The sequence below is a fragment of the Microtus oregoni genome, unplaced genomic scaffold (assembly GCF_018167655.1).
Source record: "Microtus oregoni isolate MIOR12 unplaced genomic scaffold, Mior012 000022F_ref0000154, whole genome shotgun sequence".
NCBI lineage: Eukaryota > Metazoa > Chordata > Mammalia > Rodentia > Cricetidae > Microtus > Microtus oregoni.
Genome location: NW_024543081.1, coordinates 8,381,728 through 8,409,461, shown reverse-complemented (window position 1 = coordinate 8,409,461; position 27,734 = coordinate 8,381,728). Strand labels below are relative to the sequence as shown.

The 27,734-nt window shown below is 51.8% G+C and overlaps 1 protein-coding gene across 2 annotated transcripts in view; it reads left to right on the top strand.

The window, feature by feature from the left end:
• Positions 1–379: 379 nt before the first annotated feature.
• Positions 380–27,734, top strand: part of Fbln1 (fibulin 1) — a 73,134-nt gene continuing 45,779 nt past the window's right edge. Inside the window, exons 1-8 of one of the 2 annotated variants that reach the window (XM_041672244.1) lie at positions 380–699; positions 14,122–14,230; positions 16,525–16,660; positions 18,552–18,723; positions 20,623–20,679; positions 21,849–21,950; positions 22,505–22,642; positions 23,648–23,785. In XM_041672244.1, coding sequence (XP_041528178.1) covers positions 636–699; positions 14,122–14,230; positions 16,525–16,660; positions 18,552–18,723; positions 20,623–20,679; positions 21,849–21,950; positions 22,505–22,642; positions 23,648–23,785 — 916 coding nt within the window. In that variant the 5' untranslated portion in view covers positions 380–635. The remainder of the gene's footprint in view (positions 700–14,121; positions 14,231–16,524; positions 16,661–18,551; positions 18,724–20,622; positions 20,680–21,848; positions 21,951–22,504; positions 22,643–23,647; positions 23,786–27,734) is intronic. The other variant, XM_041672243.1, reaches the window with a different exon arrangement.

The window sequence follows — 27,734 nt, the reverse complement described above, 5'->3', positions numbered from 1 at the left end:
TGACTGATGGCCGCCATGCATTCTACACAAACTGGCTTCTGCTGGTCGGGCCTATGGTTGCTTGCCCTCCTGACCTGTCAGGTCAAACTTTTCCAGGAGACTTTCCCGGCTGTGGGGACCCCTGGTTTTGGGAGTCTGTTTGACCTGATTGACAGTCCTGGCATGCCGGGCCGATCCTAGCCGCTGGTGCCAACCCCATACTTGCCGATTGCCCGGGTTTCGCGCGGTTAGAAAGGAGCCCTTGAAGGGTGCGGGAGCTGGCAAAGGGGAATTCCTGAGGGGCTTGGGATACTTAATGCTGAGCCCCGCAGGGTCTGTGTGCTCGGCAAGCCTCCTTTGAGGGGCAGATGGGATGTGGATCAAGCATGGGGCGCCGCGCCTAGGTGGGTGGCGGGGCACGTCTCACAGCGAGGCACCCCGCGTGCGTCCTTGCAGGAGAGCCTGGGTGGCGGTGCGCCCCCCGTCGCGCAGTGCCGGAGGGAGGGTCCCCGCGGGCCCCGCCCCCGCCGCGCCTCCTTCGGGCGGGATAATTGAACGCGGCGCGCAGGAGCCTCGCGTTGACTGCTCAGGCCCGGCCAGAGCGTGCAGCCGCTGCCCTCCGCGCCTTTTGTCCGCCGCCTGAACTCGCCGACCCCATGGAGCGCCCCGTCCCGCTGCCGCTGCTGCTGCTCAGCAGCTTCTCGCTGCTGGCGGCCCGAGGTAGGGGCGCCCCGGGCCCAGCTCCCCCCCTCCAGGTCCCCATCCGGGCCCCGCGCTCCCTGGATGTTTGCAGCTGTCGTTTCTCCGAAGCGCGTGCTCTGCGCCTCGCTGCGCCCAGCAGTCACCGCATGGCCCCCAGAGCTGCGTGGAATCCAGGCCCGCAACCTCCTCTCCCCAACCGCATTTCCGGCTTGGCCCTAATTCTCTCCTCTAAAACAAGGGGGACTTGTTTTCAATTCCTTCATCTTTCAAACAGATCCATCAGCCGGCTCTCGCAGCCACATTCTCTGCTTGTGGAGACAGCTAGAAGACCGCCCGCAGGGCCATGGGGGTGGGAAGCACTCTGCCCTGGAAGCAGCTTTTGTGCGTCTCTCCCACCGCCTCCAGCCCCTACCCTCGGATGGGGGATGTTGCCCCCATCCTGCTCCTGAGCAAACATACAGGAAGGCAGGAGCAGAAAGTTCAGGGATGGGGGAGGAAAGAAAAGAGAAAATAGAGGACCAAGCGGAAGGTTTTGACCACCTCCTCCCGGCTGGGCCACAGGAGTGCCCTCTAGCAGTTTGGTGGCCCAGAACCGCTTCCCCCAATCCAGAACCTTAGAGTGGCCTAGAGTCCGCCTGGCTGTGCTTTTCTCAGTCAGTAATCCTCCAGGCCCTGGGGGCAGGCACTTCACCTTTACATCGGAAAAGCTGTGCGGCTTCTGATCTGTACCTTTAACCTCTGTGACTGCGGGGCCACCAGGCAAGCCTGGCTCTCCTGAGTCTTTGTTTCTGCAGGGGCCCAGCTCCAAACCACCTTTGCAATCTCTAATTCTTTATCTGCTGGTTAGTTTAGCTTCTTTTGAATTCTCTGATAGCTACGCTCCTGGTCAAGAGGTCAGGGGTTGTAGATAACTGCTGGCTGCAGTTTCAGGGAGAGGCACAGGCAAGGGAGAAGGGGTTGACTGGTTCTGCATCCTGGAGTTCTGGGCACTGGCTGCAGCCTTGGCACATCTTGGGTCCCTTCTCAGGGTAGGAGACAGGGTAGGTAGGCTCTTAGCCCACTCTTCATGCCAAGAGCTTTGCAGCCCCTCAGAGCTTATGGGGGGGCTTCTTGGAGGAGGCTGTGTGCTTGGACCAGAGATGGTGAGGTGGGTGTGGGCCAGAGAAGGCATTTGAGTCAATGCCAGGGAGAGTGAAAACCAGAGAGGATTTTGATTTACAGGGGTGGGGGGGGGGGACACATTGTTGGAAGTGGGAGGGACCTCTGATACCCACATACTGCACAGATAAGGAAACAGGTGGAGAGATGTGGGGCCCAAGGCCTCCGTGGCAGTTCTTTCCTGCCTACTGTTGGGGGAGTGTTTTTACCTGCCAGTGGGTGCTCACGGTGGTGTGTGAGCATCTGCGCTTGCTAACCTGGAGTCTCTCAGTGCTGCGAGCATCATTCATCCTTCATAGAAAAGCTTCGACCTGAAGCCAGCCAGAACAGAACATCTCCAGACCCATTTTGTTTCTTGTTGGGGGCACTGCCTTGAGTTTGGTCAGGTCGGTTTGGTGTGGTCTTGGGAAAGGGTTAGAACTGCTTGGCTTCTTCCTGCAGCTTCCTGTAGCCCTGTAAGGTCAGGCCCCAGAGAGCTGTGGGGTTGGCAAGAAAGCTGCTATCTAATAAAGACCTTGGAGAAGACAGACAGACACACAGACAGACAGACAGTGTACCCTGTTGCTAATCCGCTGCCATTCATTTTGCCACCAATGGGCTATGTGGTCACCTATATGCAGCGGTCCCTCGTCTTTGCTGCATGGCTGTCCTGTGACTGATCTGTCCTGTTGGGCTTGGCTGCTCTGGGCCAGCTGAGGGTGTGGGGAGGGGGAGGTGTTGGGAGAAAACCCTTGTGTTTTCTCCAAGGCTTTCTTGGCCTCTGGCTCCAGCCTGCAGTTTCCGACTGATTAAAAGAAAGTCCTGTTGGGAGGGAGAACAAAGGCAGAGAGCACTTGGCAGAAACATGTGGCCGTGAGCTGAGCTCCTGGAAGTTTCCCAGTCAGGAGGTGGAGACTGGAGGCCGGAAGAAGGAAGATGAGACTGGGGGATGGGGGACCCTGGAGCAGCATCAAGACCTCCAACACTGCCTTAGGCTTCTTAACTCTGAGTTGCATGCTCACCCCCACCCCCTCATTGTGCTGTGGAGGGCAGGAGGACTCAGGAACCCAGCTACTTAGCACACTCATCGGGATACTTGGGTACCTATTGCTTTGGAAACCAGTTTTCCTATCTACAGAAGAATCCAGCAGGATGGCTGGGTGGTTCCCTGTTTGTGAACCGAGATAACAAACTCCTGCTTGTGAGGTTGCCGGAGGGGTTAAGGAAGAGAACCCGGGACTAAGTAGCATCAGAATTGCCGTTGTGTCTTTCATGTTCAAGATTCAAAAGTTCTGCTGATATTGAACTTCAAACCCTTCTTGAAGGAGGCCCAATAAAGCCCCAGACTACAGCCCTCACAGCTATCCCTGGTGGTGAAGGTCCGCAGAGGCATTCGCTAAATAGCTGCCTAGGGACAGCTCAGCGCCAGACACTGAGGTTTCCCAGATGTGGCAGGGGATGAGACAAACTCAGCCCTTTCCCTTCATGTGGTTCAGAGCTTCCAGGAGATCCAGATAGATGAGCCAAGCCCTACAGGCAGAGTCAGGGGAGACTTTCTGGAGGAGGCATCGTGCAACTGTGGAAGAGAATCCGCCTCACCATTCACGGGAAGGTGTGGGTTGGGCTGGGAGGAAAGTGTATATTTCCAGGCAGAAGGAAGGGTCTGAGCAAAGTCCTGCTGGAAAAAGAAACCATGAGTATCTTAGTTACTTTTCAAGTGCCGTGACAAACTAAACTCCATAATCAGGGAAAATTATAAAAGAAAGCATTTAATTTGGGGATCATGGTTCTGGAGGGTTAGAGTTGGTAGTCATGGTGGGGAGCATGCCTAGCACCAGTGAGAACTTGCATCTAATCCACAAACGTGTGTGTGTTTGTGTGTGTGTGTGTGTGTGTGTGTGAGAGAGAGAGAGAGAGAGAGAGAGAGAGAGAGAGAGAGAGAAAGAGAGAGAAGGCTAAGTGGGAATGATGAGAATGATGTGGGCTTTGAAAACTTCAAAGCTCACCCCTAGTGACACGCCTCCAACAAGGTCACACCCCTAATCCTCCCCAAACCAGTCCACCAACTGAGGGCCAAGTATTCAAATATATGAGCCTGTGGGGGCCCTTCTCATTCATTTCACCACAATGAGATACCCTGGAACTTACAAAGGCTCTGCCCTACCCTTGTGCCTGGGGAAGCCCCCTGCTTGTAACTCCTTGAAGGCACAGCAACCTAAGCAAAGGACACTGTGGATAGGCAGCTCTGCTGATAACACTTTGGGGAAATAGTTCTCAAAGGGCACATGAGAGGCTACCAATGCACTTATTCTTTTAGGTTTATTTATTTTTACATTTTATGTGTATGAGTGTTTTGCCTGCATGCATGTACACCATGTGCGTGCAGTGCTTGCACTGAGGAGTCCAGACGAGGGCATCAAATCCTCTGGAACTGGTGTTACATTTGAACGATTATGAACTGCCATATGGGGCTGGGACCTAAGATCCTGGGCAAGAGCAGCCAGTGCTTTGAACCTCTAAGTCATCTTTCTGGCTGTACCTGCCCCCCAGTACATTTTATCCCACAACATGTTTGACTTTTGTGTCAGATCATAACAATTTGATTAATAGCTGCTTTGACGTACCTGGTGTGCGTCCAGTTTCTTTGAAATGATCTCAGCTGTGGCCATGTAACAAAATAGGGTGGGAGGAGAGGAATCTTTCCCAGTGTGCGGGTAAGGCATCTGCCCCACTCAGGGCAAGCAGGGCTGTTTCATAGGCTGGCCAAGCCTCACTTCCTTCCAAGGCTGGGTCAGGGATGGAGCAGGTGCTTGGCATACTCCAGTGGTCTGTATGTGTCCAGGACTTAGATACAGGGGCTCCAACCCCAGCAGGAAGCAGGAGGCAGCTTGTCTCCGTTCCGAGAGTGGCCCCAGAGGGTAGGTGATCCAAGCCTGTATTTCTGAGCCAGCCTCTTTCACTGTAGCTACTATGGTTCCCGTGGCCGTTAGGTGACTTAATCTTGACAGTTCTATGAGGCGGGTGGCCCTGTATTGTTCCTGGGCCTCTTTTTCCTTGTCTTGTCACCTACTGGAATTAAGATAGACTGAGTTTGGCCACATGCCTTGCCTTTTCCTTTTTGGCTTAAAATTCTCTTGGGAGAATTCCATTACTAGGAGTCAGTACTGCCTAGAGTCTGACTGACAGTGGCCGTGCAACACTATTCTCCGTGGACAGTGGGATTCTTCACACTAGCCCTGGGCCCCACTTCACTTGTAGGGCCTTGGTGCACATCAAATACCTCCTCACGGAGGAGACTGACATCGTTCCTGTCGTACAGGGGACGTAGAGGTGCCCAGAGACTAGGGATCCCAGCTAGCCCGGCCTATCCGGCCTACCATTTCAGTCCTGACAAGGATGCTCAGTGGTCTCCCCTTTCTCCTGTTAATTCTCCATTTCCTGAATTCCAGCTTCAGTGAGGGGGTGGGACTTCCTCTGGGATTTTATGGTGGATTTATATAGTGGAACTTTAGAAGTTGAGCTAGGTTGAGGTAGATCCAGTCAACTTCTCCTTTTCTTCCTGAATCCCTTCAGAGTCCATGTAGAGTTGCTAGGGTCTCGGGAGATTATTTTTCTTTACTCACAGACGTTAAGTAGGGGCTGTTGCAAAGTTGCATTGGGACAAAGTACAGAGTGAAACACAGCCTGTCATTCCCCCCCCCCCCCCCCCCCCCCCCGCCCTCCAGGTGTTAAGTTCAAGTATTATCACTTGTGCTAAGTGCTGGGAACTTAAGAGAACAAAGAGACTCTACAAGGCAGGAAACAGAGCTGCTCTGAGCCTGCATGTTCGAGCGAGTCAAGGGTGGTTAGGAGTCCCTGAAGGGAGAGCTATTGGCAGGAGTGCATTGGCCCAGGACCACCCGGCTGCAACTTCTAAAGGCCAGGTGTGAGGACACATGACAGGTGGCCAGAGAGGTGAAGGAAACCAAGGGGGGAATAGGTCCTGGAAGCTCAAGGGACCCCCGGGGCTGGCTAGGATACTGTGGAGGGGCCAGAGGCAAGGATGGCGGAGTGCGTGCTAGCCTTGGCACACAAGGTGGCTGCCTGGGCTGGACCTGCTCCAGGGAGCTTCAGGGGGAGGATAATTCAGCTTCCCAGCTGTGCACTGCTCATGCCCCCTCCCTTCTGCTGCCTCTTGGCTGCTCCTCTACCTTAGACCCTTGTGCTGTCTGTGACATTTCCGGGGCATGCATAGTCTGCTCGTTTGGGTTTCTTTTTTAATTTATTTTAATTTTACGTTCATTGGTGTCTTGCGTGTATGTAGTTGGTTCAAAATTGATGAAACTGGAGTTACAGATAGGTGCGAGCTGCCATGTGGGTGCTGGGAATTGAACACCAGTCCTCTGGAAGTGCAGCCAGTGCTCTCTCCGGCCTTCTTCTTCTTCTTCTTCTTCTTCTTCTTCTTATTATTATTATTATTATTATTATTATTGGTTTGTTTTTTTTTAGAACAGGGTTTTTCTGTATGGTCCTGGCTGTCCTGTAACTTACTCTGTAGACCAGGCTGGCCTTGAACTCAGAGGTCCACCTGCCACTGCCTCCCTCCCGAGTGCTGAGATTGAAGGTGTTTTGTCACAGCAACAGAAACCCTCACTAAGACACTTACTCCCCAATACCAGGATTACAAATGCATGGCATGTGTTCAGCCTTTTGTGTGAGTTCTGGGGCTCCAGTTCAGGTCCACATCCTTGCATGAAAAGCCCTTCACTGACTAAACCATCTCCCAGCCCCTTGGGAGTGTTAACTCCTGGAAGAAAGCCTGATGCCTAGGAGCCAAACCCTTGTGCCCACTTGCCACAGCAGTTTTGTGGGTCAGCGCCATTTTCTACAAGGATTTGGATCAAGTAGTGAGGAATACGCAGTTCCTATGAGAACAGCTGTCCTGTTTGTTTGGTTTTGAGGATTCTGTTTTAATCCTGTGGTCCTTTCCCCAGGATTACCTCCGTCACCTGCCCATGCATGCACGATAGGTTGAGGAACTGAGGCTCCAGAGGCTAGGGAGCTATGGCAGCTTGTCTGAGGCTGTGTACTGTTACCTTACGTTTAGATGGCATCTCGCTGTGTTGCCCAAGCTGGTCCCCATCTCCTGGATGGTTACGGATTGTTCTTAGTCATCTGGGTGCTGGGCTTCAAACCCCGGTCCTCTGCAAGAACAGCCAGTGCTCATAACTGCTGAGCCATCTCTCCAGCATGGAGGATGGATGACACCTGCAAGTCGCCGTGTTGCTTGCCTTTGGACCGTTTGGCTGAAGGTCAGCCGTATTTAGCAAGAGGGTCTATTCTTGGTTTAAACTGTTAGCTACATATGGGCTTGTCACACAGATGGCAGAGATAGAGGTTAAAACTAGTCAATGGGTGGTGTTTCTCCTCAGAAAAGACAGACAAGCGTGTCATGAGAGAAGGCAGGAATGGCTGGAGGGCCCTGCTCGGTGAAGGGACATTGAAGCCCAGGGAGTGTGGGCGAACTGATGGATAGACTTCGGAGCTGCTGCTGGAGGCTGCCTCACAGAAGCAGCAGTGATGGTCTGGAAGCAGAGTAGCAGCTAGATCTTGCGGGGACGTAGGAAGGAGAGGAGACCCTCGCCCTGGAGTCTGGCTGAAGCCTCCTGTCAGCTGAGAAGATGCAGTTGACACTCCTTTCATTGCAGATACTTATATCTTCAAGTAAGATGAGCCAGGCTTAAGGCCTGGGCAACATGGAGTTGGGTAGGGTCTCATTCCTTCCCCCAGGCTGGGCCTGGGAATCTCAAGCAACATAAGGTGGTTTACAGTGTAGCTGTCCTGTCTGTTTTCCCACACCCCAGTGGGCTAGACTCTTATATAACAGTTATCTCATATAACAGTTGTGATCCTGTCAGGCCCCTCGGGTAATCATTTAGGATTCCTAGCAAGCCTTTGAAGAAAGTAGCTTCAAAAGCCACAAAGATGATATGTGTGACTCTTAGAAATCAGCTAGCTCACGTCCCTCAGGGAGCCCACACCCTCGCTTGGCTCTGTTTTCCATTCTGAGACTCTCCTTTGAGACGCCCATCCCCATGTGCTTAGGTGTGTCTTATCTTTATATGTAAACAGCTCTCTTTCTCTTAATCCTCATACAAGGCTTGTTTTTAAAAATACTGATTAACCCCCAATTCTGGCTAGTCTTGAAGTTCCGGCCTGAGCTGAGGTCCCGGAATCCTGCAGGCATCAGTGGGAGCTGTGCCTTCTATCTCCCTCCCCAAATGCCGAAATTCTTATAGGCTCCAAGTCACTCTTCTGAGGCAGCAGAAATGCTACTCGGTGGTGCTAGAGGTTTGCGTGCAGGTTCAGGTCCCTTCGCCTCTCTGAAGGTGTTGTCAGTGGGCCTGTGTCTGGCCAGCTGTGGGCCAGATGCTGTGGTGTGCTCTGGGTACCTGGGAAGTGTGGACTTGGGTGGGATGTCTTGCTCTCTGACTCGCTGGTAAACACTGAGAAGTTGCTCTGGGTGTGATGTGAGTGAGCCTCATGGTGGAGGAAGGGTCGGTACCTCTGTGGGCCTTGGGGAGTCCCTAGATTTTGTGCTGGGACAGTGAGGCACAGGATGCTAGTGTTCAGATAATGACATAGTAACTTGATCTCCCACAGCTGAGCAGGTGTGGTGGTCAGGCCTCTCCTCACTGCCCTGCTGGAAGCCAGGGTGCAGTGAAGCCCCCCATCTGAACCACCCTGTGGGTAGAAAGAAAAAGTTGGCTTGGGAAATCGAGTCACCAGGCTGTCTTGCAGGAATTGACAACAGCAATGTGTGATGGGAAAGCAAGTGGATTTTACATGGTCATCAATTAGGGGTCTTTGAACCAATCCAGTTCATTCAGATTGACCAGGAACTAGATGCTCTTGCCCAATGTAGTTGGATCTAGCTTCCTCAGCTTCCCAAGCAGTAGCTGGGGTTTATAGGAATGTACCACTATGCCTACCTAAACCTATTTGTTTGTTTGTTTTGAGACATTCTCACAATGTACCCCTGGCTGGCCTGGAACCCATAGAGATCTACCTGCCTCTGCTTCCTGAATACTGGGATTAAGGGTGTGTGCCACCACCATGCCTGGTGAAAACAATTATTCTTTTAAGGATTGATTTGTTAATATTTATGTGTATGAGTGTTTTGCCCGAGTGTGTATGTGCATCACACGCATGTAGAGCCCAAGCAGGCCAGAGAGGACATCAGAACCCTTTGGGTTGGAGTTACAGACCATTGTGAGCTGCCATGTAGGTGCTGGGTCTGACTCTGTGAAAGCAGTAAGGGCTCTTAACTGCTGAGCCACTTTCCAGCCCCTAAACATTAATTTGTTTTTAAATGAATGTTTTCATTGTGGTAAAATGTGTATCACATTAAATATTCACCCTCTTAACTATCAGGTGTTAACTCCTGATTTGGGGATCTTAACTCCACAGATCCCCAAAGAGAATTGTCATTGCTGTGCACATGTCACTAACGTTTATCTCTAGAATGTTCTCATCTTCCCAGACAGAAATCCCATACCTGTTAAATCATAATTTTACTCCGTCTGCCCCCACTCCCAGCCCCTGGCAAACACCTACTTACCGTCTATAAGGGTTTTTTTTTTTAACATTTAAAAAAGCGTGTATGTGTATGGGTGACCTGTGCAATGGCGCATGTGAAAAGGTCCGAGAACATCTTGCAAGAGTCTGCTCTTTCCTTCTACCATGAGAGTCTCGGGGATCGAACTCGGGTCTTCAGGTTTGGCCGCAGTCACCTTTACACCGAATCGTCTGCTGGCCTTGTCTATGAATTTCTCTTTCAGGGAACTTCCTGTGTGCCCTTGCTTGAGCACCAAACCTAACTCCCTGATTTTATTTGATTTTCGTAAGGAGGATATAGCTAGTTTATCTAAAAAGGAATGAATGTAAATGCAGTAATCTAACTAGGATGAGAGAATGTTGGACGTATGTTGGAGGGGTGTGAGTGTGTGTGTGTGCATGCGTGTATGCGTGCGTGTGTGTGTGTGTGTCCCCGTGTCCTTGTGAGGGAAGAAGAGTGTGTGTGTCCCCATGTTCATGTGAGGGGAGGGTGTGTTTGTGTGTGTGTGTGCATGCGTGTATTCGTGCTTGGGTGTGTGTGTGTCCCCGTGTCCTTGTGAGGGAAGAAAAGTGTGTGTGTCCCCATGTTCATGTGAGGGGAGGGTGTGTGTGTGTGTGTGTGTGTGTGTGCATGCGTGTGTGTGTGTCTGTGTCCATGTGCTTCAGCCAGCCTGGCTCTGCTCTACAGAACCTATCTTGCACGGGACACACACATCTTATTTGAAGACCAGCCTGCTACAGAGGATGCCTTTGCTGGCTGGCATCTTGAGCTGTGACACCAGGATATTCCCCAGGATGTCTCATTTCACCAACCTCTCCTCTTCCTTACCTCTCAGAGTTCCTTTAATGGATAGGGAATGGCTGGTGCTGAACCCCCCAGGAAAGTCAGACCCATCTCCAAGGCTCAGAGGTGGCGATTCCATGCTCTCTGGCACTTGCTGAACTTCTAGCCAGTCTTACTTTGGCTGTGGCCAGCCCCAGCCTAGGAACCTTCCCTCTGTCTGGTCTCTCCCTCCACCCTGAGAGGAACCAGGATGAAGTTCCTTTAGAAAGGCAGGGCATCCTGCCCAAACAGCCACTCTGTATTTGAAGGTTGGTCATGCCTTTCAGTTCCTTGTTCTTTGGCAGTTAATGCTTCATGAGCCTCTGTGGGTGTGATGACCAATACAGATGCTGTGGGCACAGCAAGGGGAGGAAGATGCATCTCTGCCCATGAAGATGGTCCAGTTTGGTGTGGGGAGGGTGGGGGGAGTATGGGCCAGGGGGCAGGTGCAGGTAGGGTCTTGGTGTCTGCTGGAACCTGGGCAGAGCTGGCCCCATGCTGCTTTGGGTCAGTGAAGTGTAGCTCCAGCTGGGTTGGGGATACGTTAGCATTGTTTTTGTTCATGGTGACTTAACCCAGTTCAGCTTCAGTTCCTAGCTCTGTTTGAAGACCTTCCTTGCTGTGACCATTTGGTGGCAGAGCACTGAGGTTATCTGAGAGAGACTAGTGACTATGAGATGGGGGGCAGAAGTAGGAAGAACCCACCCAGATGGACTTTCCACAGCTGCAGGGTGATGGCACCAGACCCAGATGAGGAACTGGAGGGGTGCTGGTGCAAAAGGACCTGGAGGCTCAGCTGCTGCAGAGGTGTGCCCAGGAGGGGAAGTCAGGGCAGTAGCTCAGACCCAGGTGTGCCCATGCCGGTCTCCTCCACTGCTCTCATTTAGCTCCCTGAGCTTCTGCAAACCCTTCTAGACTAGCATGGGTCCTCGTGGGCTCCTTTCCTGCTGGCCTGGTACATCCTTAGACAGACAGCTCCACCTCGATCAAGGAGCCCGTGAGCTCGGGCCAGACAGTGCAACTCTGGGTAACATAGGTCATGCTTGGCAATCCCGTGGCCTCACTATTCATTTAACTATGGGGCTGGGTTTATAGAGTGCTTCTTGGGTAGTGATCTGCTGTGTGTTCTTAGTAAACGCTACTGTCCCTAGCCTGGCTGCATTCCTCCCCAGGCCGTAGCCAGAGCAAGTAATTGTGGCTTAGAATGAGATTAAATCCTCATGTTCTACCCAGGTGTTCTGCTGGGTTTGGGTACACCTTCCTGAGAGAGAGAAAAGTTAGAAGTTACATATCCCTGAGTGGGTGGGTGGGGCAAACAGGGCAGGAAGTGGTTGCAGCTTCTCATGTGCTGGACTTGAGATGGCAGCGTGACGCTCAGAGCTTGAGGGGCAAGATGTGGGAACTAAGTGGAACATTGTTTGCAAAGGCCATGGACCCAGGCTTGTTTCTTGCAGCAGATACTCCTCTCTCCCGCTCTGGCTACCATCTAGCCTGGCCTTGGTCCCTGCCTGACTCTTCCTGGTCTCTGAGGGGTATGCGGGCACAGCTCTCTGGCTTACAGGACACCTCAAGCCCATGCAGCTTCAGGAGAGCCCTCTTCCCCTGAGCCTTCAGACAGTCCTGCTCTGCCGGTGTCAGGTCTGGGACATTTAACTTGAGAACAGGTGAGCCACATTCCAGGGACCTTCCAAGTTTCCAGACTGCCTGAAGTTTTAACGCCTGATTGTCTTGCTGAGCACAAGGTTCAGAGTGTCCAAGATCCCCTAACAGGCAGCATTTCAAAACACATCACAGGACTCATGGTTCCCACCCACCCATTCAGAATGCGGTAGCGCTAAGGGAATTCTACACCCACCACCAGCAGAGGCTCCCCTCTCGCGTAGACAGCAGGCATCCTTCTAATAATCATCTAACAAGTTGACATACCACTGTTCAGAACATCATCAACTCGCTCTGCCTTCTCAGAGACCGCAGAGGTCTCATGAGCTCTGTTTTAACACAAATGAGCCATAAGTCAGAGGGGTAAAGTGGCCTGGTCAGGGTGACCAAGAGAAAGTTCCTGTACTAAACCCCAAGTCCGTTTGGCTCCAAAACTGTGTCCCAATCTTACACTCATTTTCTTCCCTTTGAGGGGAGGTTGCTGTATATCCTGGACTAGCCTTGAACCCAGATTTGCAGAAATCTTCCTGCCTCAGCCTCCTAGCTCATTATCTCAACTCTTTGCTTCCGTGTCACAGTTTTTGGCGAAGGATAAGGGCACAAGGGGCAGACTCACTGTCAGGATGACTGGTTGGGAGAGTGTATTAGATCAGTGGAACGTTAGAAACAGCGAGATGTGCCCTGGGCACGAGATAGGAACCCAGGACCCTAAGACTAGCTAAGTGGGCCAGCGGGCAGTAGGAAGGTGACTGGCAGTGTGAGGGAGGGGTTGGGTACTGAGAAGAGCTTAGAGGAGAAAGGCTGAGGATAGGAGTGTAGTCACATCTGGCAAGATTGTGCAGGTGTGTGTGAGTGTTGGGACTGCATGGGAGAGGGTACGGGGTCATACCACAACACTTATCTAGGGGGTGAACCACAGCTGCCTCTTTGGAACACTTAGGGCCCTGCTTTCTGTGAATGCTTCCTTGCTTGTAGATTGAGTGTGTGTGTGTGTGTGTGTGTGTGTGTGTATTCATTCATGTGTGTGAATGTGGGCACTCACATGCCGTGGCATGCTTTTGCAATCAGAAGACAACCTCGGGTGTCAGGGTACAACCTGGGGTGTCTGTCAGTCAGGGTACAACCTGGGGTGTCTGTCAGTTCAGGAACAGCCTTGATGTGGGTCTTCATCTTCTACCTTGTTGAATGGGTGAGCGGATGACTGGAGCATGTTAGGACTGGCATCACAATGTGGCCCTCACTCTGACACTCTTGTTCTGCAAGGCCTGTGACTCTGGAGGGTTTGATGTCTGTGGAGCGAGGACAGCAGAATGGGAGTGGGCTGAGTCACTGGCTCACTGCAGGTTGGCAGACCTCACTGTAGGACAAACCATCCCTTCCTTACCCAACCCAGGAACACCCTCTGGGGCTCAGGGGAATCTGGCAATTGTAAGGAAGGGATGGACACATCTTTCGCTGTAGAACACAGTTCAGTGTTCTCCAGACATCCTTAGGAAACAGGAAAAGCCCCACATTATCACGGTAGGAGGGCGTATTTGTGGCTCAAAGTGAGGGCCTCTTCCTGGCCATGTGGGATGGTTCAGCTCAACTGTGTCCTCACCATACTAGGCTGAATGTTTCTGGAAGTTCCTCCTCTTCCCTCTCTGAGGCTTAGGAAGCCCCAGTCTCATTCAAGAGTAATCCTCCTTCTGGGCCCACCGCCAGGGCTCACCTTAGAAAAATATTGAACTTGAAGCACTGCAGCTATTGGGCTGAGAAACTCTGCTAAACTGAAGGGGTGTTGGAAGGCTGATAGTGAGTGTGATATCTCTCTCTCTCTCTCTCTCTCTCTCTCTCTCTCTCTCTCTCGTGTGTGTTTGTGAGTGTGTGTATATGTGTATGTTTATGTGTGTGTTTGCATATATGTCTTTATATGTGTGTTGCAAGTGAGTGTATAAGTGTGTGTATGTGTGGATGCTTCCGTAGTTGGCATTCTCAGGATTGGCTTATAAAGTGATTAAGAGTATGCTGTGTGTACTTACTGCCCTTCCAGACTTGGCCTGATGTTGTAGTTGGAGCTGCAGGAGGCAGATTTCCCAGCAACATGGCTGGAGTGGAGGGTACAGAGGCAGACATCCTAGTGACATGGCTGGGGTGGAGGGTACAGAGGCAGACATCCTGGGGGTGTGGCTGGGGTCGAGGGTACCAAGCAGGTCACCCACTGGCTGGTTCTCTTCCCTACACAGTGCACACAGAGCAAGTCTCCTTGGAGGATTGCTGCACAGACGGGAATCAAATGGCTAACCAGCACAGGGACTGCTCGCCGCCGTACACCTCAGAATCCAAGGAGTGCAGGTACGTGCGTCACATGTCCAGGGTGTGGATGGTGGGACCTGCCTCCCTCCCTCTGCTGCTCCTTCCTCTGTTCTCTGAGCCCTGCATACAGAGCTTGGCCCGTCCTGGGCTGCCCTGTGCTCACTGGAGCATCTGTTGCTCTCCCTACAAAGTAAGATGATCCAGGTGTGCAGCCCGGTCTGCTGCGGCTAACCCTGGATGAAGTCACTTTCCTGAGTAAAAGGAAGTCCTGTAGTAGAGTGTCAGGTGAGACCATGTGACTCGTGAGCCCTTTCCCAGACCCCGAGAACCAGAACGGTTTATCCACATAACTCCTCTGCTCATATCTTGTCTGCTCTCTCTAGATTAACTCAGGTTAATTCACCTAAGAGTTCAGAGGTTTTGTCCATAATCGTCATGGGGGAAAGCAGGCAGACATGGTGCTGGAGAAGGAGCTGAGAATTCTTACATATTGTCTCACAGGCAGCAGGAAGTGGTCTGAGACACTGGGCACGACTTAAGAATATATGAGACCTCAAAGCTCGCCTCTACACACTTCCTCCAACAAGGCCACACCCACTCCAGCAAAGCCACACCTCCTAATAGCACCACTCCCTTTGGGGGTCATTTTCTCTCAAACCACCACAACGGCCCTGCTCCAAATTTTCTTGTGTGGGGTAGCTGGATCCTAAGACAGTTCTCAACTCTTTAGGAATCACCATGTTGTTTTCCAAATAGCTATCCTTCCTTCCTGTTGGGGACAGGTCTTCCCATATCTCCTTGCTCGTCTTTACTAGTGTCTTAGCTACTTTTCTGTTGCCGTGACAAGACAGAATGACTGAGGCAGCTTATAAGAAACTTAGAAGATGGGCTGGAGAGATGGCTCAGAGGTTAAGAGCACTGACTGCTCTTCCAGAGGTCCTGAGTCCAATTCCCAGCAGCCGCATGGTGGCTCACAGCCATCTGTAATGAGATCTGGTGCCCTCTTCTGGCATGCAAGCATACAGGGAAGGAATGTTGTATACATGATAAATAAATAAATCTTAAAAAAAAAGAAAGAAAGAAAGAAACTTAGAAGAGCTTAAAAGAAAGCTGTTATTTGGGTTTACAGTTCCAGGCTGTTAGGATCTGTGATGACGGAGCAAAGAAATGGTGGCAGCAACAGCTGAGAGCTCACATTTTACACAGACAAGTAGGAGGCGGAGAGAGCATGCACTGGGAATGGGGCAGGTCCTTTGAAACCCGCCAGTGATACATCGTCACATTCTGTCACAACGTCATGCCACCTCATCCTTCCCAAATAGTTCCACCAACTGGGACACAAGTGTTTGAATATATGAGCCCCTAGGGGCCATTTCGTCCAAACCACCACTCTCAGCACTGATTGCTTTCTCTCTAGTGGCAGGGACACTTAGTGCAGTACCTCTGGTCTGCAAATCCGATGAAGCCTGTATGAAATTAATGGCACAGTGTAGACACATCCATCCCAAACCTGGAGGGTGGCTCTGGAGTGACACGGGAAGCTTGATCAGGCTTCCAAGCTCCGGGAAGAGGAAGGACTGGCCAGGCTGCTGTCCATGGGCACAGGCAACCTGGCTGGCACAGATGGAGGCCGGGAGGCCCTATCCTATCTTGCAGACAGCACAGATTAGGTGGCCGGTTCTGCCCTTCCTGGCACTGGCTTTTGATTACTTTGGTCTGGACGAGAGCCACGCGTGACACCCTTCCTTCCCTGTTGCCTGCAGGGCAGGCTTTCTGGCCTCTGAGATGTCACAAAATGTGTTTGTGTCTGAGGAATAGACCCTGGTAGGTTCAGGTTCTCCTCAAGTCCCTGTTTTCTGAAGAACTTTTCGTAGCCAAGCCTTTGGGTGGCAGGAGGCTGGGGCTGGGGACATCCTGGTTGCTGCTGTCTTTCCCTCTGGGTCCTTCAACAAACTGTATCTTAAGTCTGTCCAAAACTTCTCCTCTGAGCCTGGAAAATGGTGCTGAGGTTGAGAAGAATTGAAATAGGTGGGAGGAGGGAAGGAAGGTGTAGCCTGGGGCCTGCAGCAGGTTGCTTTGTAAATAGGTGAGAACATTCTTTAGCCAGTCTTGGCCAAAGGCTCTCAACTTTACAAAGAGCAGGGTCTCTGGACTCCTACCCCAGGCACCATGTAGCATTTGATCTTTCTGACTAAATGCCTGCCAAGTGCTTCCCGTGGGAGCCGGGATATGGGGGCTACTCCACAGGACACTGTCCCTCTCCTTGGGCTTCTGTTCTGAGCTGGGCTCCACTGGAGAGTCCTGGCACAGCCCAGCCTCTGCTCTGCCTGCAGGATGGTCCAGGAACAGTGTTGTCACAACCAGCTGGAGGAGCTGCACTGTGCCACGGGCATCAACCTGGCCAGTGAGCCCGATGGCTGCGCCACCCTCCACAACAATAACAACAGCCTCGAGACCATATTCGTAAAGGTGAGTGAGGCTGAGGATTACCCAAGGCCACCCCTCCTCCCTGTCCACCCTTTTTACCTTACCTTGTGAACAGCAGATTACTTAGGTGTCTTTCCTTCGCATTTAGCGGGTAAACCTTACTAGCCAGACTTCAGATAGGAAAGAGTGAGGTGGTGAAGGCCCAGCTCTACCCTGGGGAAACAGGAAAAGCCTGAGGATTACCCTGTCCCAGCCTTTATATAAATGGCAAGACAGAGCAGGGGTTTTCTGGAACCTTCAGAACCTTCTCAGTTCAGGGTAGCCGCCCCCCTATTGCCTAGGAGGCCCAGATGCATCTCTGCACCTCAAGTGAACTGAGGCTCTGGGCTCACACCAGAACTACACTAGGGGCTCTAACGGCATGGGACTTCAGAGTTTAGAGAAGCGCACCCTCCAGTGGCTTCTCAGCAGCCTTGTCGAGGACTCAGAGGCACATAATCAGAATAAGTAGCACGATCTTTCCTTTGTTTTGGTTTTTCAAGACAAAGTTTCTCTGTGGCTTTGGAGCCTGTCCTGGAACTAGCTCTTGTAGACCAGGCTGGCCTCGAACTCACAGAGATCCGCCTGCCTCTGCCTCCCGAGTGCTGGGATTAAAGGTGTTCACCACCACCGCCCGGCTACGATCTCCTTTCCTAAATGCTCCTGGGGCCCCAGGTCCATGCCAGATAACTGAGCTTTCTCTGGCTGTGGAAGTGTCGCATGTGTGCTTGGGAGGTGACGGCAGCATCTCCAGGCTTGAACACAAATAGACTAATGGTTGGGCCCAGGAAAAAAAAACAGCGGGGTGGAAAGCTCCATTTTGAAATGGTCCCTGCCCCCAGGAGACTTCCAGAAGTGTTGATGACAGTGGCTTTCTAGGACACTACCTATCTCCGTCAGGAATGTAGCAGAATCAAGGAGCAGAAATCTGACTGTAGTCTGGATTCTGGGAGCGTGGGTAGGAGTGTCTGCAGACAGGAAGAGACTGCTTCTGAGTCCGGGGCTCTGCCTTGACAGCCATGGCCAACCACAACCATCATGCATTTTATCATGCGGTGGGGAGGGGCACCAACATGGGGAAGCTAGGCAGGGCTAGAATGAGTGGCCCGGTTATGGGGTCTGTCAACCAGGACTTTGGGTGTACAATGACCACCTCTATGCCTGGGGAAAGAGAGCTGTGAGGTAATAGAACAGTCTAGCAAGAGAGGGAACCGATGACCTGGCTAAATTAATGAAGTGTGTTTCTGGAAAAGATCACTCACACCCCAGAGGAGGGTGAGATCACAGCCACTCTCTGTGGCCACAGAGTAGTTAGAATGACATGGAGAAGACCCCTCAGCCTCCACCAATGCTGAAGCAAAGCTTCTTGTTATGGGCTTTCTGAAAAGTTCTTTGACTATAGAGGACTGACGGGCTTTTCCTGTGTACTGCAGGACCTGGGTTAGGACATAGGTCTGACTTTCAGGATATGGGGTCTCTGTGCAAGACAGTGGTCTAGTCTCAGGCCTTGCTGGGGGCCTTGAGGCTCTTGTGCCCTTGGGGTTGAGAGGAGACAGTGTGCACCCAGTCTTCTGGCAGAGAGACCTTGCAGACAGGCGTTGGTCTGCTCCGCTCTAGAGATGGGTGGGCTGGCCTGGGGGTTGCTAGTCAGAAAAGGGATGTAGTCATGCAGCGGGGCGGGGCGGGGGTGTGGAGTGCCAGACTTTCTAGATTCCTTTCCATCAGACCTAAGAGCTTGGACTTCTGACATTTAGATAAATTCCCCTATCAGATGTTTTCTTGCTGTCCAAAGAACATGGACAAAAGGGTGTCAGGTGTGTCCCTGGGGCTCTTGTGGAGTCCCAAGGGCCACTTGTCCATCCTCCTGTCACCAGTCTGGAATCTCTGTTCACAGAGATGCTGCCACTGTTGCATGCTGGGAAGGGCGGCCCAGGCCCGGGGCCAGCAGTGTGAGCCCAATCTCATGATAAGCTACCAGTGTGGGCTGGTATTCCGCGCCTGCTGCGTGAAGGGCCAAGAGAGTTCAGACTTCCCCCGTGGCGATGGTGGGGACCTGCAGGACACAGGTAACTTCTTCTTCTGGTGTGGAGCTGTGTGGTAGCATTCTTCAAGGTGTGTGTGTCTATGACACAGTTGGTTTATCCTTTCTGTGGCTGTCACATGTCTGGATTCTGCCAATCACAGATGAAAAATATTACAGAAAAGATCATGAGTTTGGGTCCCAAGCGCCCACATGTGAGCCAGGCAAAGTGGCGATGCATCTTTAAGACAAGGTGCAGGGTGTAGAGCAGATAGGAGAATTCCTAGAGCTTACTGGACAGCCAGGCTAGCCAAATCTGCGCGCCTCGGTTCAGTGAGAGACGCTGCCTCAAACAATAAGGTGAGAGCAATAGAGGAAGACACTAGATGTCGACCTGTGACTGTCACATGTGCCTGTAACGGCTGTACACACATCTGCCGCCAGCCCGGCCTATCCTTTCTCTGCCTAGCTATTGGCTGGTCAGCTTTTTTTTTTTTTTAGACCAGTCAGTTGCCTTAGGCGGGCAAGATGAAACAGCCACACATCTTTTCGTAATTCAACAAACTCAGCGTAAACAAAGGTAGCACACCTTTTACACAAAGCAACATTCCGCAGCATGAGCAAGTGTAACACATCTTTACATAGTTAAATATTCCACAACACCCCATGGGTACCAAAGGACAGCTGTGTGGAGAGAGATGCAGGATCCGGGTTGGAGGGATGGAGGGCAGACCTCAGGGCCAGGGCCCCAGAGAAGAGCTGATGGCGGCTCAAGTCCAGAGGCTTGATCAGAATTATTCTCTTCCGCGGTCTCCATCTCTTAGGGCTTGGTTAACACTTAGCATTCACTTAACGTTCAGGAGGGTCATCCGCGCATCTCAGTCAAAGCTCATGGACTTAAATACTCATCTCAAAAACACTACCTTTATGATGACATCCTTACCTTCATAATGACATTCCATTAAGTTGTCCCATGAGGTTAACTATCATGGCTGGGAGACTGGATGAGTACTGGATGCTCTGCAGGCGTTGGGCCCCCTGAGTGACTTGCCCTGGTCACAGCCCTGGGCAGGGTGGGTGATTGCCTTCTAATCTGATTCTCTCACAAGGATCTTGATGTTTAAGGTTACATGGTGAACAGTGGAGAGTGAACTTGGCCTTTTGAGTCTCTGGACCAGTGTGGGCCAGTGTGGGCCGGCGGCTGGGTGCCTCCGTGTTTAAGAGAGCAGGCTCTCTCTCAGAGGAATGTGGGACCCCTGAAGCAGTTCCCAGGGATCTTGAAGCTGCTGTTACGAGCTCTCCCTCTCCCCATTGCCTACAGCCAGTTGTACTGGAAGCTCTGAGGGGCATGGCTCTATGGTGGAGGAACTTCTTGGTTTGTTTGTTTATTTTTATGTGTATGGATGTTTCTCACATATATGTATGCATACCATTTGTGTTTGGAGATCAGAAGATGAGTCTGAGAGGTTAGAGCAGGGAGTTGGAGCCCCGAGACTGGAGTTGCTGGTGGTGTGAGCCAACTGTGGGTGCTGGGAACTGAACCCAGATCCTCTGCAAGAACATGTGTTTTTAACCACTGAACCAGCTCTCCAGCCCCGACCTCCTGGTTCTTCAATCAGCTGTCACACTGTGAGCTCCTGAGCCACGTGGAGAAGCTCCGGGAAGGTGCAGGCATCTGTCCGCCATGCTTGCTGGGAATTTTGTCTCATTCTCACTTCTCCTGAGCTTTATACTCACAGACTCCGACACTCAATTCAGGCCATGTGCTGGGAGATCTTTTAAAGGCTTAACTGGCCCTTCAAGTGAGAGCACATTTAATAAAGATGAAGGAATGCGGAGTGTGCAAGTGGGCCTCCTGCCCGAGACCGACAAGAGAAGTAGGTATGTCTTCTCAGGTGAGATCGGATGCTGTTTGTGTGATCTTGTCTCATCTCTCTACCCCCAGCTAAGATTGCTGATGTTGAGGAACAAGAGGACCCGTACCTGAATGACCGCTGTCGAGGTGAGGCCTTGGGACTTGTGGGAGCCCTTTGGTTATTAGAAAAGTCCAGGGGACAGCGTTGACTGCTGCCAAGACTCAGCTGGAAAGTCCTTCTGCTCTTGTGGCCCCGTGGCCCCCTGTCTTCTCCGTCCCTGAGTGCTTAGAGGAGGCCTTTGTGGGAGTGTCTCGTGGAGGCAGGACTGATGTGAGTTCTCTGGGCACCCACAAGCTCCCAGGCTCTGTGACGGTGTCGCTTCTCCAAGGCTGGGACGCCCCGGGAGAGTTAGCTGTGTCTTGCTCTTGTGTCTCCGGAGCCCCAGTTGTCCCTTTAGAGTCGTGGTCTCTCAGGAGACCTTTGCACTTACGTCAGAATGGCCTTGTGGCTTGGTTTTTCCTGGTTTAACTATTTTCCTCTGGGAAGGTCCTGGCACAGCTCGCCTGGCAAATCTCTTTCAGCCTCACCCAAGGGCTCCCCCTGTGATTGGGTGTTAATTACGGAGGTGGCTTCATCACAAAATGAAGGAGTCAGTGTACAGTGTCAGCCAGCTCTGAAGCCAGAAGGGAGGGGAGGGGGAGAGAGAAATAAGAGCTCTGGGAAGCCTGGCGACCTCTCTGGGTGACTCCCGATGATTCCCGGGAGAGTGACAGCTGGGAGTGTGCCGTTTAGGGGAATGCACTAGCCTGCATGGTAAAGTCTGTGTTCCCCTGCTATCTGGGCAGTGACAAAAGAAGAAGCTGCAGGCACAGGCCTGTCCTGATGGGGTTATACCTCAAGAATCCCTATGTTGGCTTTGTAGGGAGTGTGGGTCGTGGGTCTCAAGGGAATTGCCAGGTAGCAAGAGGCTGTCCCCACAGTTGTGGCAGCACTCAGGCCTGGGCCAGTGTTAGTGGGAGTGGACCGCTGGCAAGGCCTCCAGGTGGAAGCTGCTCCCTCCAAGTCCCCTGCTGTCAGTGAGCACTGTGCCTCTCCAGGTCCCCTCTAGCCATATAGGCAGCACATGTTACCTAACTTGTCAGGTCCCTGATGTCTTCAGTAATCCCAGAGGTATGCAGAGCCTAGGCCTAGGAGTGTCCCAAGGACCACATGTTGGGGCATCAAGGAACCTATCTTCTGCATCAGTAGCACATCCTGAGAGGGTCTCCGAAGGTCCCTCTGTGTGTTCACTTGCTCCCTTGGGCTCTGGTTGCAGGTGGTGGGCCCTGCAAGCAGCAATGCCGGGACACCGGGGACGAGGTGGTCTGCTCTTGCTTTGTGGGTTACCAGCTGCAGTCGGATGGTGTCTCCTGTGAAGGTAACATCTGAGGGCTGGTCACTGTGTTTGGGAGCCTCTGCTGGAGGCCTGAGCAGGCCTATGTGGCACAACCTTGGCCCCATTCCTGGAGGAGAGCCGGGACCTGCTTGCCAGTGCTGCCTGGAGTTGGGGTTCTGGGACTGAGCTGTCTTCCAGAAGAATATAGACACCGGTGTGGGGATGGGGCTGCATTGGGCCTCACCTGAGTTCTGGATGCAGGATCTGCTGAGAGGCCTTGAGTGAGTCCTTTAGCCTCTCCCCCTGTTTAGGAGATGGAATGATGTTTCCTCTTCTGTGGGATTCTTGAAGATGCTGTGATCCCGGGGACTGGTCCTTACTCAGAGTGATCTGAAACTTAACAGGGCTTGATTTGGTGATGGCCCCTCTCCAGAGCCCTGCCCAGAGATGTGCCCAGAGCAAGACTCAGTCAGTTTGATTGGGCAACCTTAATTCCCGAAACCAGATCCACCATGGCTTCTGGAACATTTTATTCTGCTCGAGTTTAAGGCTTGGTTGTTTTTGCTGGTTACTTCTGCACACCTTAATCTCTTTAGATATCAATGAATGCATCACAGGCAGCCATAACTGCCGACTGGGAGAATCCTGCATCAATACAGTGGGCTCTTTCCGCTGCCAGCGGGACAGCAGCTGTGGGACTGGCTATGAGCTCACAGAGGATAATAACTGCAAAGGTACAGCTTCCATCCAAGTCTAAAAACCTCCCCTTCCCCAGTTGTGGGTGTGGCATAGTGGGAAGGGCCCAATGGGCTCTGTGGTGCTGCCCCCATGTGGCTGCCTCGGCTACTGCAAGAAGGAGGTGGTCAACCTCCTTGCAAGTACGCAAGGGTGGCACAGGGCAAATGAAGGAAGAGCCGGGTCTGTGATGAGCAGGTTTACCTTATTATGGTGCTGCCGAGTTAATGATGCCAGCACATTTGACTGAGAAAGCTCGGAGCCTGATCCTTGGCAAACAAGTCCAGGGTCCTTAACGTTTTCCATACAAACAAAACCAAGCCAGCACCGGACCAGGCTCCAATGAAGACTCTAGCACAGGTCTTGTGTAAAAATGTCAATCATTGAATTATGTGGGGTGACCCAAGAACCAGACACCTTCTCCTGGCAGCCAAGCGGTTGAGCAATCCTGCTGCCCCACCCTGCATTGCTCTCTGGCTGAGCCTCTGGATTGCAGAGCCCGGGAGCCGAGCCAGCTGCGTAGATTACACTTGAACCTTTGACAGCCATGAACTTCAAGGCAGGGCAATCCATCTTTGTCCTCTCTCGATGCAACTATTGTTAATATTTGGAATATTGTGAAGAAGATCTCAGGATGAAAAGAATTACGGAGTCTGTGTTTATTGTCGCTGAGATAATTGCCGTATGATCTAATCTAAACATACACTTCTAAATGAGGGCTAGTACTTGCCAGGAGAATGCCTGGCTAATTTGTTAAATAACAAAAAGCTTGCCTCATAAGTCAGGGAGGGGGAGTGTTTTTTTTTTTTAAGTCTTTAGCAATTTTTTTGCACAGTTTGGCTCTCTGCAGGGCTTTTGGTGACACCCTCACTGTTGAAATGTTTTGGGGTTATACTCTGAGGAATCTGAGCATTTTTAAAAGTACTTTCTTGTGATGTTAAAGTATTGTGAGACGCTTCTGGCGGGACCCTTGCTAACAATCTCCTTTTTTTATGATGCACCAGATATTGACGAGTGTGAGAGTGGTATTCATAACTGCCCCCCCGATTTTATCTGTCAGAATACTCTGGGATCCTTCCGTTGCAGACCCAAGCTGCAGTGCAAGAGCGGCTTTATACAGGATGCTCTAGGCAACTGCATTGGTAAGACATGCTGCCACGAGTGGGGATGGTCCACCCAGCAGGAGACAGTCAGCATAGACCAGGGCCTGGGACAGATAGCGAATGCCATTGGCATTTGTGAGCCACGTCTGGGTCACGGTGACTCAGCTGGGCAGTTACAGTTCAAAAGCCTCAGAGCACATACCCAGGTACTGGTGGGGTATACCAATAAAACTTTATGTCTAAAACTTCTGGCAGGCCGGGTTTGATCTAATGTCTGGTCTAAGGGTCTAATCCCCATAGTTTGAATGGCATGTTGGTTTTATAGTCGGAAACCCTTAGGTTTTAGCTTAGTGTCCTAAGATTTGCTTCCTCCACCAAAGCCTCAAGTGTTTCCCCTGTAAGAGGGAATAACTGTGGGGGGCTAGGCTAGAAGCTTGGACTAAGGTGGGTGCTTGCAATGGGAGGGTACGTGGGAAGCAGCATTTGGTATACGGTTGTTCTCTGCCGCAGCCGCTTAGGCCTTCGGAAACTCACAGAAAATGGTTGAATTCATAGAGCCAGAGTAGAGACTCCAGTGGCCCAGGGATGGGAAGCTTGTGTTCAGTGGAGACAGTTTCAGCCTGGAAGGTGAAGAGGCTCAGAGATGGCTAGGTTGATAGCAGAGTAGACCAATATGTAAAGGAGAGGAAATTATGTGGACAGTAAAGAGGTCAAAGAAAGGCTGCTCGGTGGGAGGGGCACCCACCTCTCTCTCCTTTTTTTTTGTCTTGGTGCTGCTATGGAGTGCCTGTCTGTTAGCATTCAGCCCAGATCTGCTTGGTAGGCAGGAGCTTCTAAACATTTCCTTCGAGGTCAGAGAGTTCCTTCCTCCAAACTTCAGGAGTTGCTGGTTGCAACCCAACCTCCTTTCTCCGCTCTTAGGGGGAAAAGACTAGATACTGGTATACAAGTTCCTTTCTTGTTTTTCTCTTGACTCTTAGATAACCTTGCCCTGGTCTTGTCTTTGAAACAGGATTAAAAGTTTATTTCTTTCCCTGTCCCTGTCTTTCCACCCCAAGGTAGAACCTTTCAGGATGGGAGCTTCACCCAAGCCCCACCCACATACCCTGGGTCTTAGTTGGTGTAGAATGTCTGAGCTGTGGGGACCTTGGCTGGGCTGTGAATTGGCCCCTTGCCAGCCTCCTGAAATCAGCCTGTCATCACTCTGCACACGTGCAGTAAGCAGGGTGGCTGTGACCCCCTGGGGCAGGGAGAAAAGAGGATCCTGCCAAGACTGGCAGCCTTCTGGGGCGGGGAGGGGGCTCTGGAGAAGGCCACATCAGCTGAGGATGGAAACCCTGACTCATGGCAGAGTTGGCCTTACTTTCCTCTCTGAGAAAATCTTCGCAGGTCTCAGCCTGTCCCGGGTTTCCCTCCACAGAGTGCAGGGGCAGAGGTGCTCAGTGGGCCATCCCTCTGTGTAAACCCCCACCCTCCCACCCCACCCCGCCAACCCGATCAGATCTAAACTCTGGAGGGACCCAGGATGTTGGCCAGATCACATCCTGGTGACATAAACTATTGCATCACGTCTGTGTAGGTTCACAGTGACATTGAGAACCATGATGCTCAGTACAGAGTTGTCGTCACCCCAACTTGGCATGGGGGGAGGTCCCCCTTTATATTTACTGGTCACAGCCAAGTTAAGGGCTTACTCTTCTAGAAACTACCTCTTCTAGTGTAAAAACTACACATCCCTGGTTCCAAATGAGGGACACCTAAGAGCAGAAACTAATGCCCCGCTTGCCGGGCCAGCCTCCCAGTCGGCGGGGCCGCTCTTCTGGACATTGCTCCCCGTTTGTTTTCTCATGGAAACAGCACTGGACTGTTGGACTACTTGGTTTTCCCCTCTCGACCACGTGTTTAGAAATCATTCTGTGTCAGCGTTTTTATTCATGTTTAAGATAATAACTTCATCAACAGAAATAGCTATCAGGAGACAGCGTATGGAAACAAGGGGAAGAGTCCCGCACTGTGGTGCATGCCTGACATCCCAGAACGTGCAGATTTTGAGGCAGGAGGAATGCGGGGAGTCGGAGGCTAGGCTGGACTCTGTAGCGATTAAAGTCCACCTTGGGCTACATGTTGGGACCCTGGTTCAGAAAAGGAAACGAATATAAAAAACCAAAAATATAGGCCATCTGGAGACAGCTGGGGGTCATCTCTTCTCTGTGTGTATTCAGAGCCCACAGTCCACATACTTCTCCCCGTGTTCTCTTGATTTCCCAAAGCAGCTCCCCCACCCCCCAATGGGAAACACTGACCCAGGCTCCGCCTTCCCAGAGCCCTATTCCACTCCCATCCCCGTGCAAGGAAAGTTGAACCCTGCCTGCCGGGTCAGGCTAGCACAGCAGACAAAAGGCTGGGCTGAGAAAGCAGAGGCCTTCCCAATTCAAAATGTAAAAAGCTTTAGATCTTTGAGGTTGACTCCTTCAGCACAGCGAGGAAGTCTTTTTGGGCCTTTCTTACCCTTTTTCTTCACTCTCTACCTTATGTTCCTTTTTTTCCCCTTCATTCCCTGGTGAAGCGGGAGGGGGATGGGGGAGGGCAGTGCTTTCTGCATGCTAGTCCACAGGTGTCAGTTTCTTCAAAGATCCCTGGGCCATTGAGGGTCCCAGCTGGTCTTAGAAGTGCTTTGTCAGACCAGGTGAGCTGGGGATGACAGACAACTCGTGTTCCTGTGCTGACACCACAGGAATCCCACAAGGGACAGCACACAGCATGTCCCCAAACCCTCATCTGGCCTTCCTATCTATTCATATCTCTGTGGATCCACTTTTTTTTTATTTCATTCACCCATTGTCGTTCTTTCATGGAGCTCAGGCCAGGGGACTGTCTTCTCTGACAGTTTGGGAAGCCACACCAGAGGGAGCACTCGGGGCTGAGGGCTTCACTCCTGGCCACTGCATTCACCACTGACAATAGGCAGGAGCTGCCAAGCTTTGTGTAAAGGACTAGATAATGGATATCAGCCTTCCAGCCATCTGGTTTCTGTGGTGGTGATGCACAAGCATCTGTAGACCACATGGAAGGCAGCAGGCCTGGCTGACTGCCAATAAAGCTTTATTTACAACAACGAGCAGTGGGCCAGATTTGGCTAGTGGGAATAAGGAGACTGGAAGTGACTGTGAAGATGGATGCCAGGACTTCCGACCTGGGCAGTGTTGCTCTCTCTGCCCCTTGTGAGCCTGAGGAGTTACTTGCTCTCTCCAGGTTTGGGGTTCCCAGTGTAACATACAGGCAGTAATGCCGGCTCTGCCACTGCAGGCTGGTGATTGCAGTCCAGGGTGCTAAAAGATGTGAGTGTCCCTGTAAACTCTGCAGTGCTGCTTTGTCTGTGTGGAGGCCCATTCCAGGAATGAGAGGGAGCCTGAGGAGGGTAGTGCTTGGTGGTCATGGAGCAGACCCGCTTTCTGACTTCAGCTGTGAATCTTGAGCCATTGCTCCTTCTTGCTGTCCCTGACCCCAGTGTGCTTTGGGGATGTGAACTCAGGAGATCCCGACTTTCTGAGTTCTAGATCCTTCTAGACATGCTTTAAGAGGAGGTTTGGTTTTGTGTGGACTTGATCATAAAGAGTTAACAGATGTGTATCCCAGTGTTTGTTCCTTGAGTAATTACTGGTACACGTTTGTGTGTGTCTCTCTGTGGTGAATGGCCAATGGTCCCCATACTGTAGCTATCGAAGGAGACCCCATGCGGGGAGTTTTGAGTGGCCTGAGTCAACCCAGATGGGGGACGCAGGAAGGAGTCTTCCGTGGAGAAAGTGGTCAGAGGCACGGCTACTGCCCTGTCTGGAGGTGGGCCCTGAGTGGCTGGTCTAGGACTTGTAGATGTATCACTAAGGTTTCCAAGGACCAGACAGGGACCACCCACCAGAGGAGCCTGGGGCCTCACTGTGGTCTGGAACTGGTACAGAGGGGTGTGTACCTCTGTCTCCTAGGCATTGAG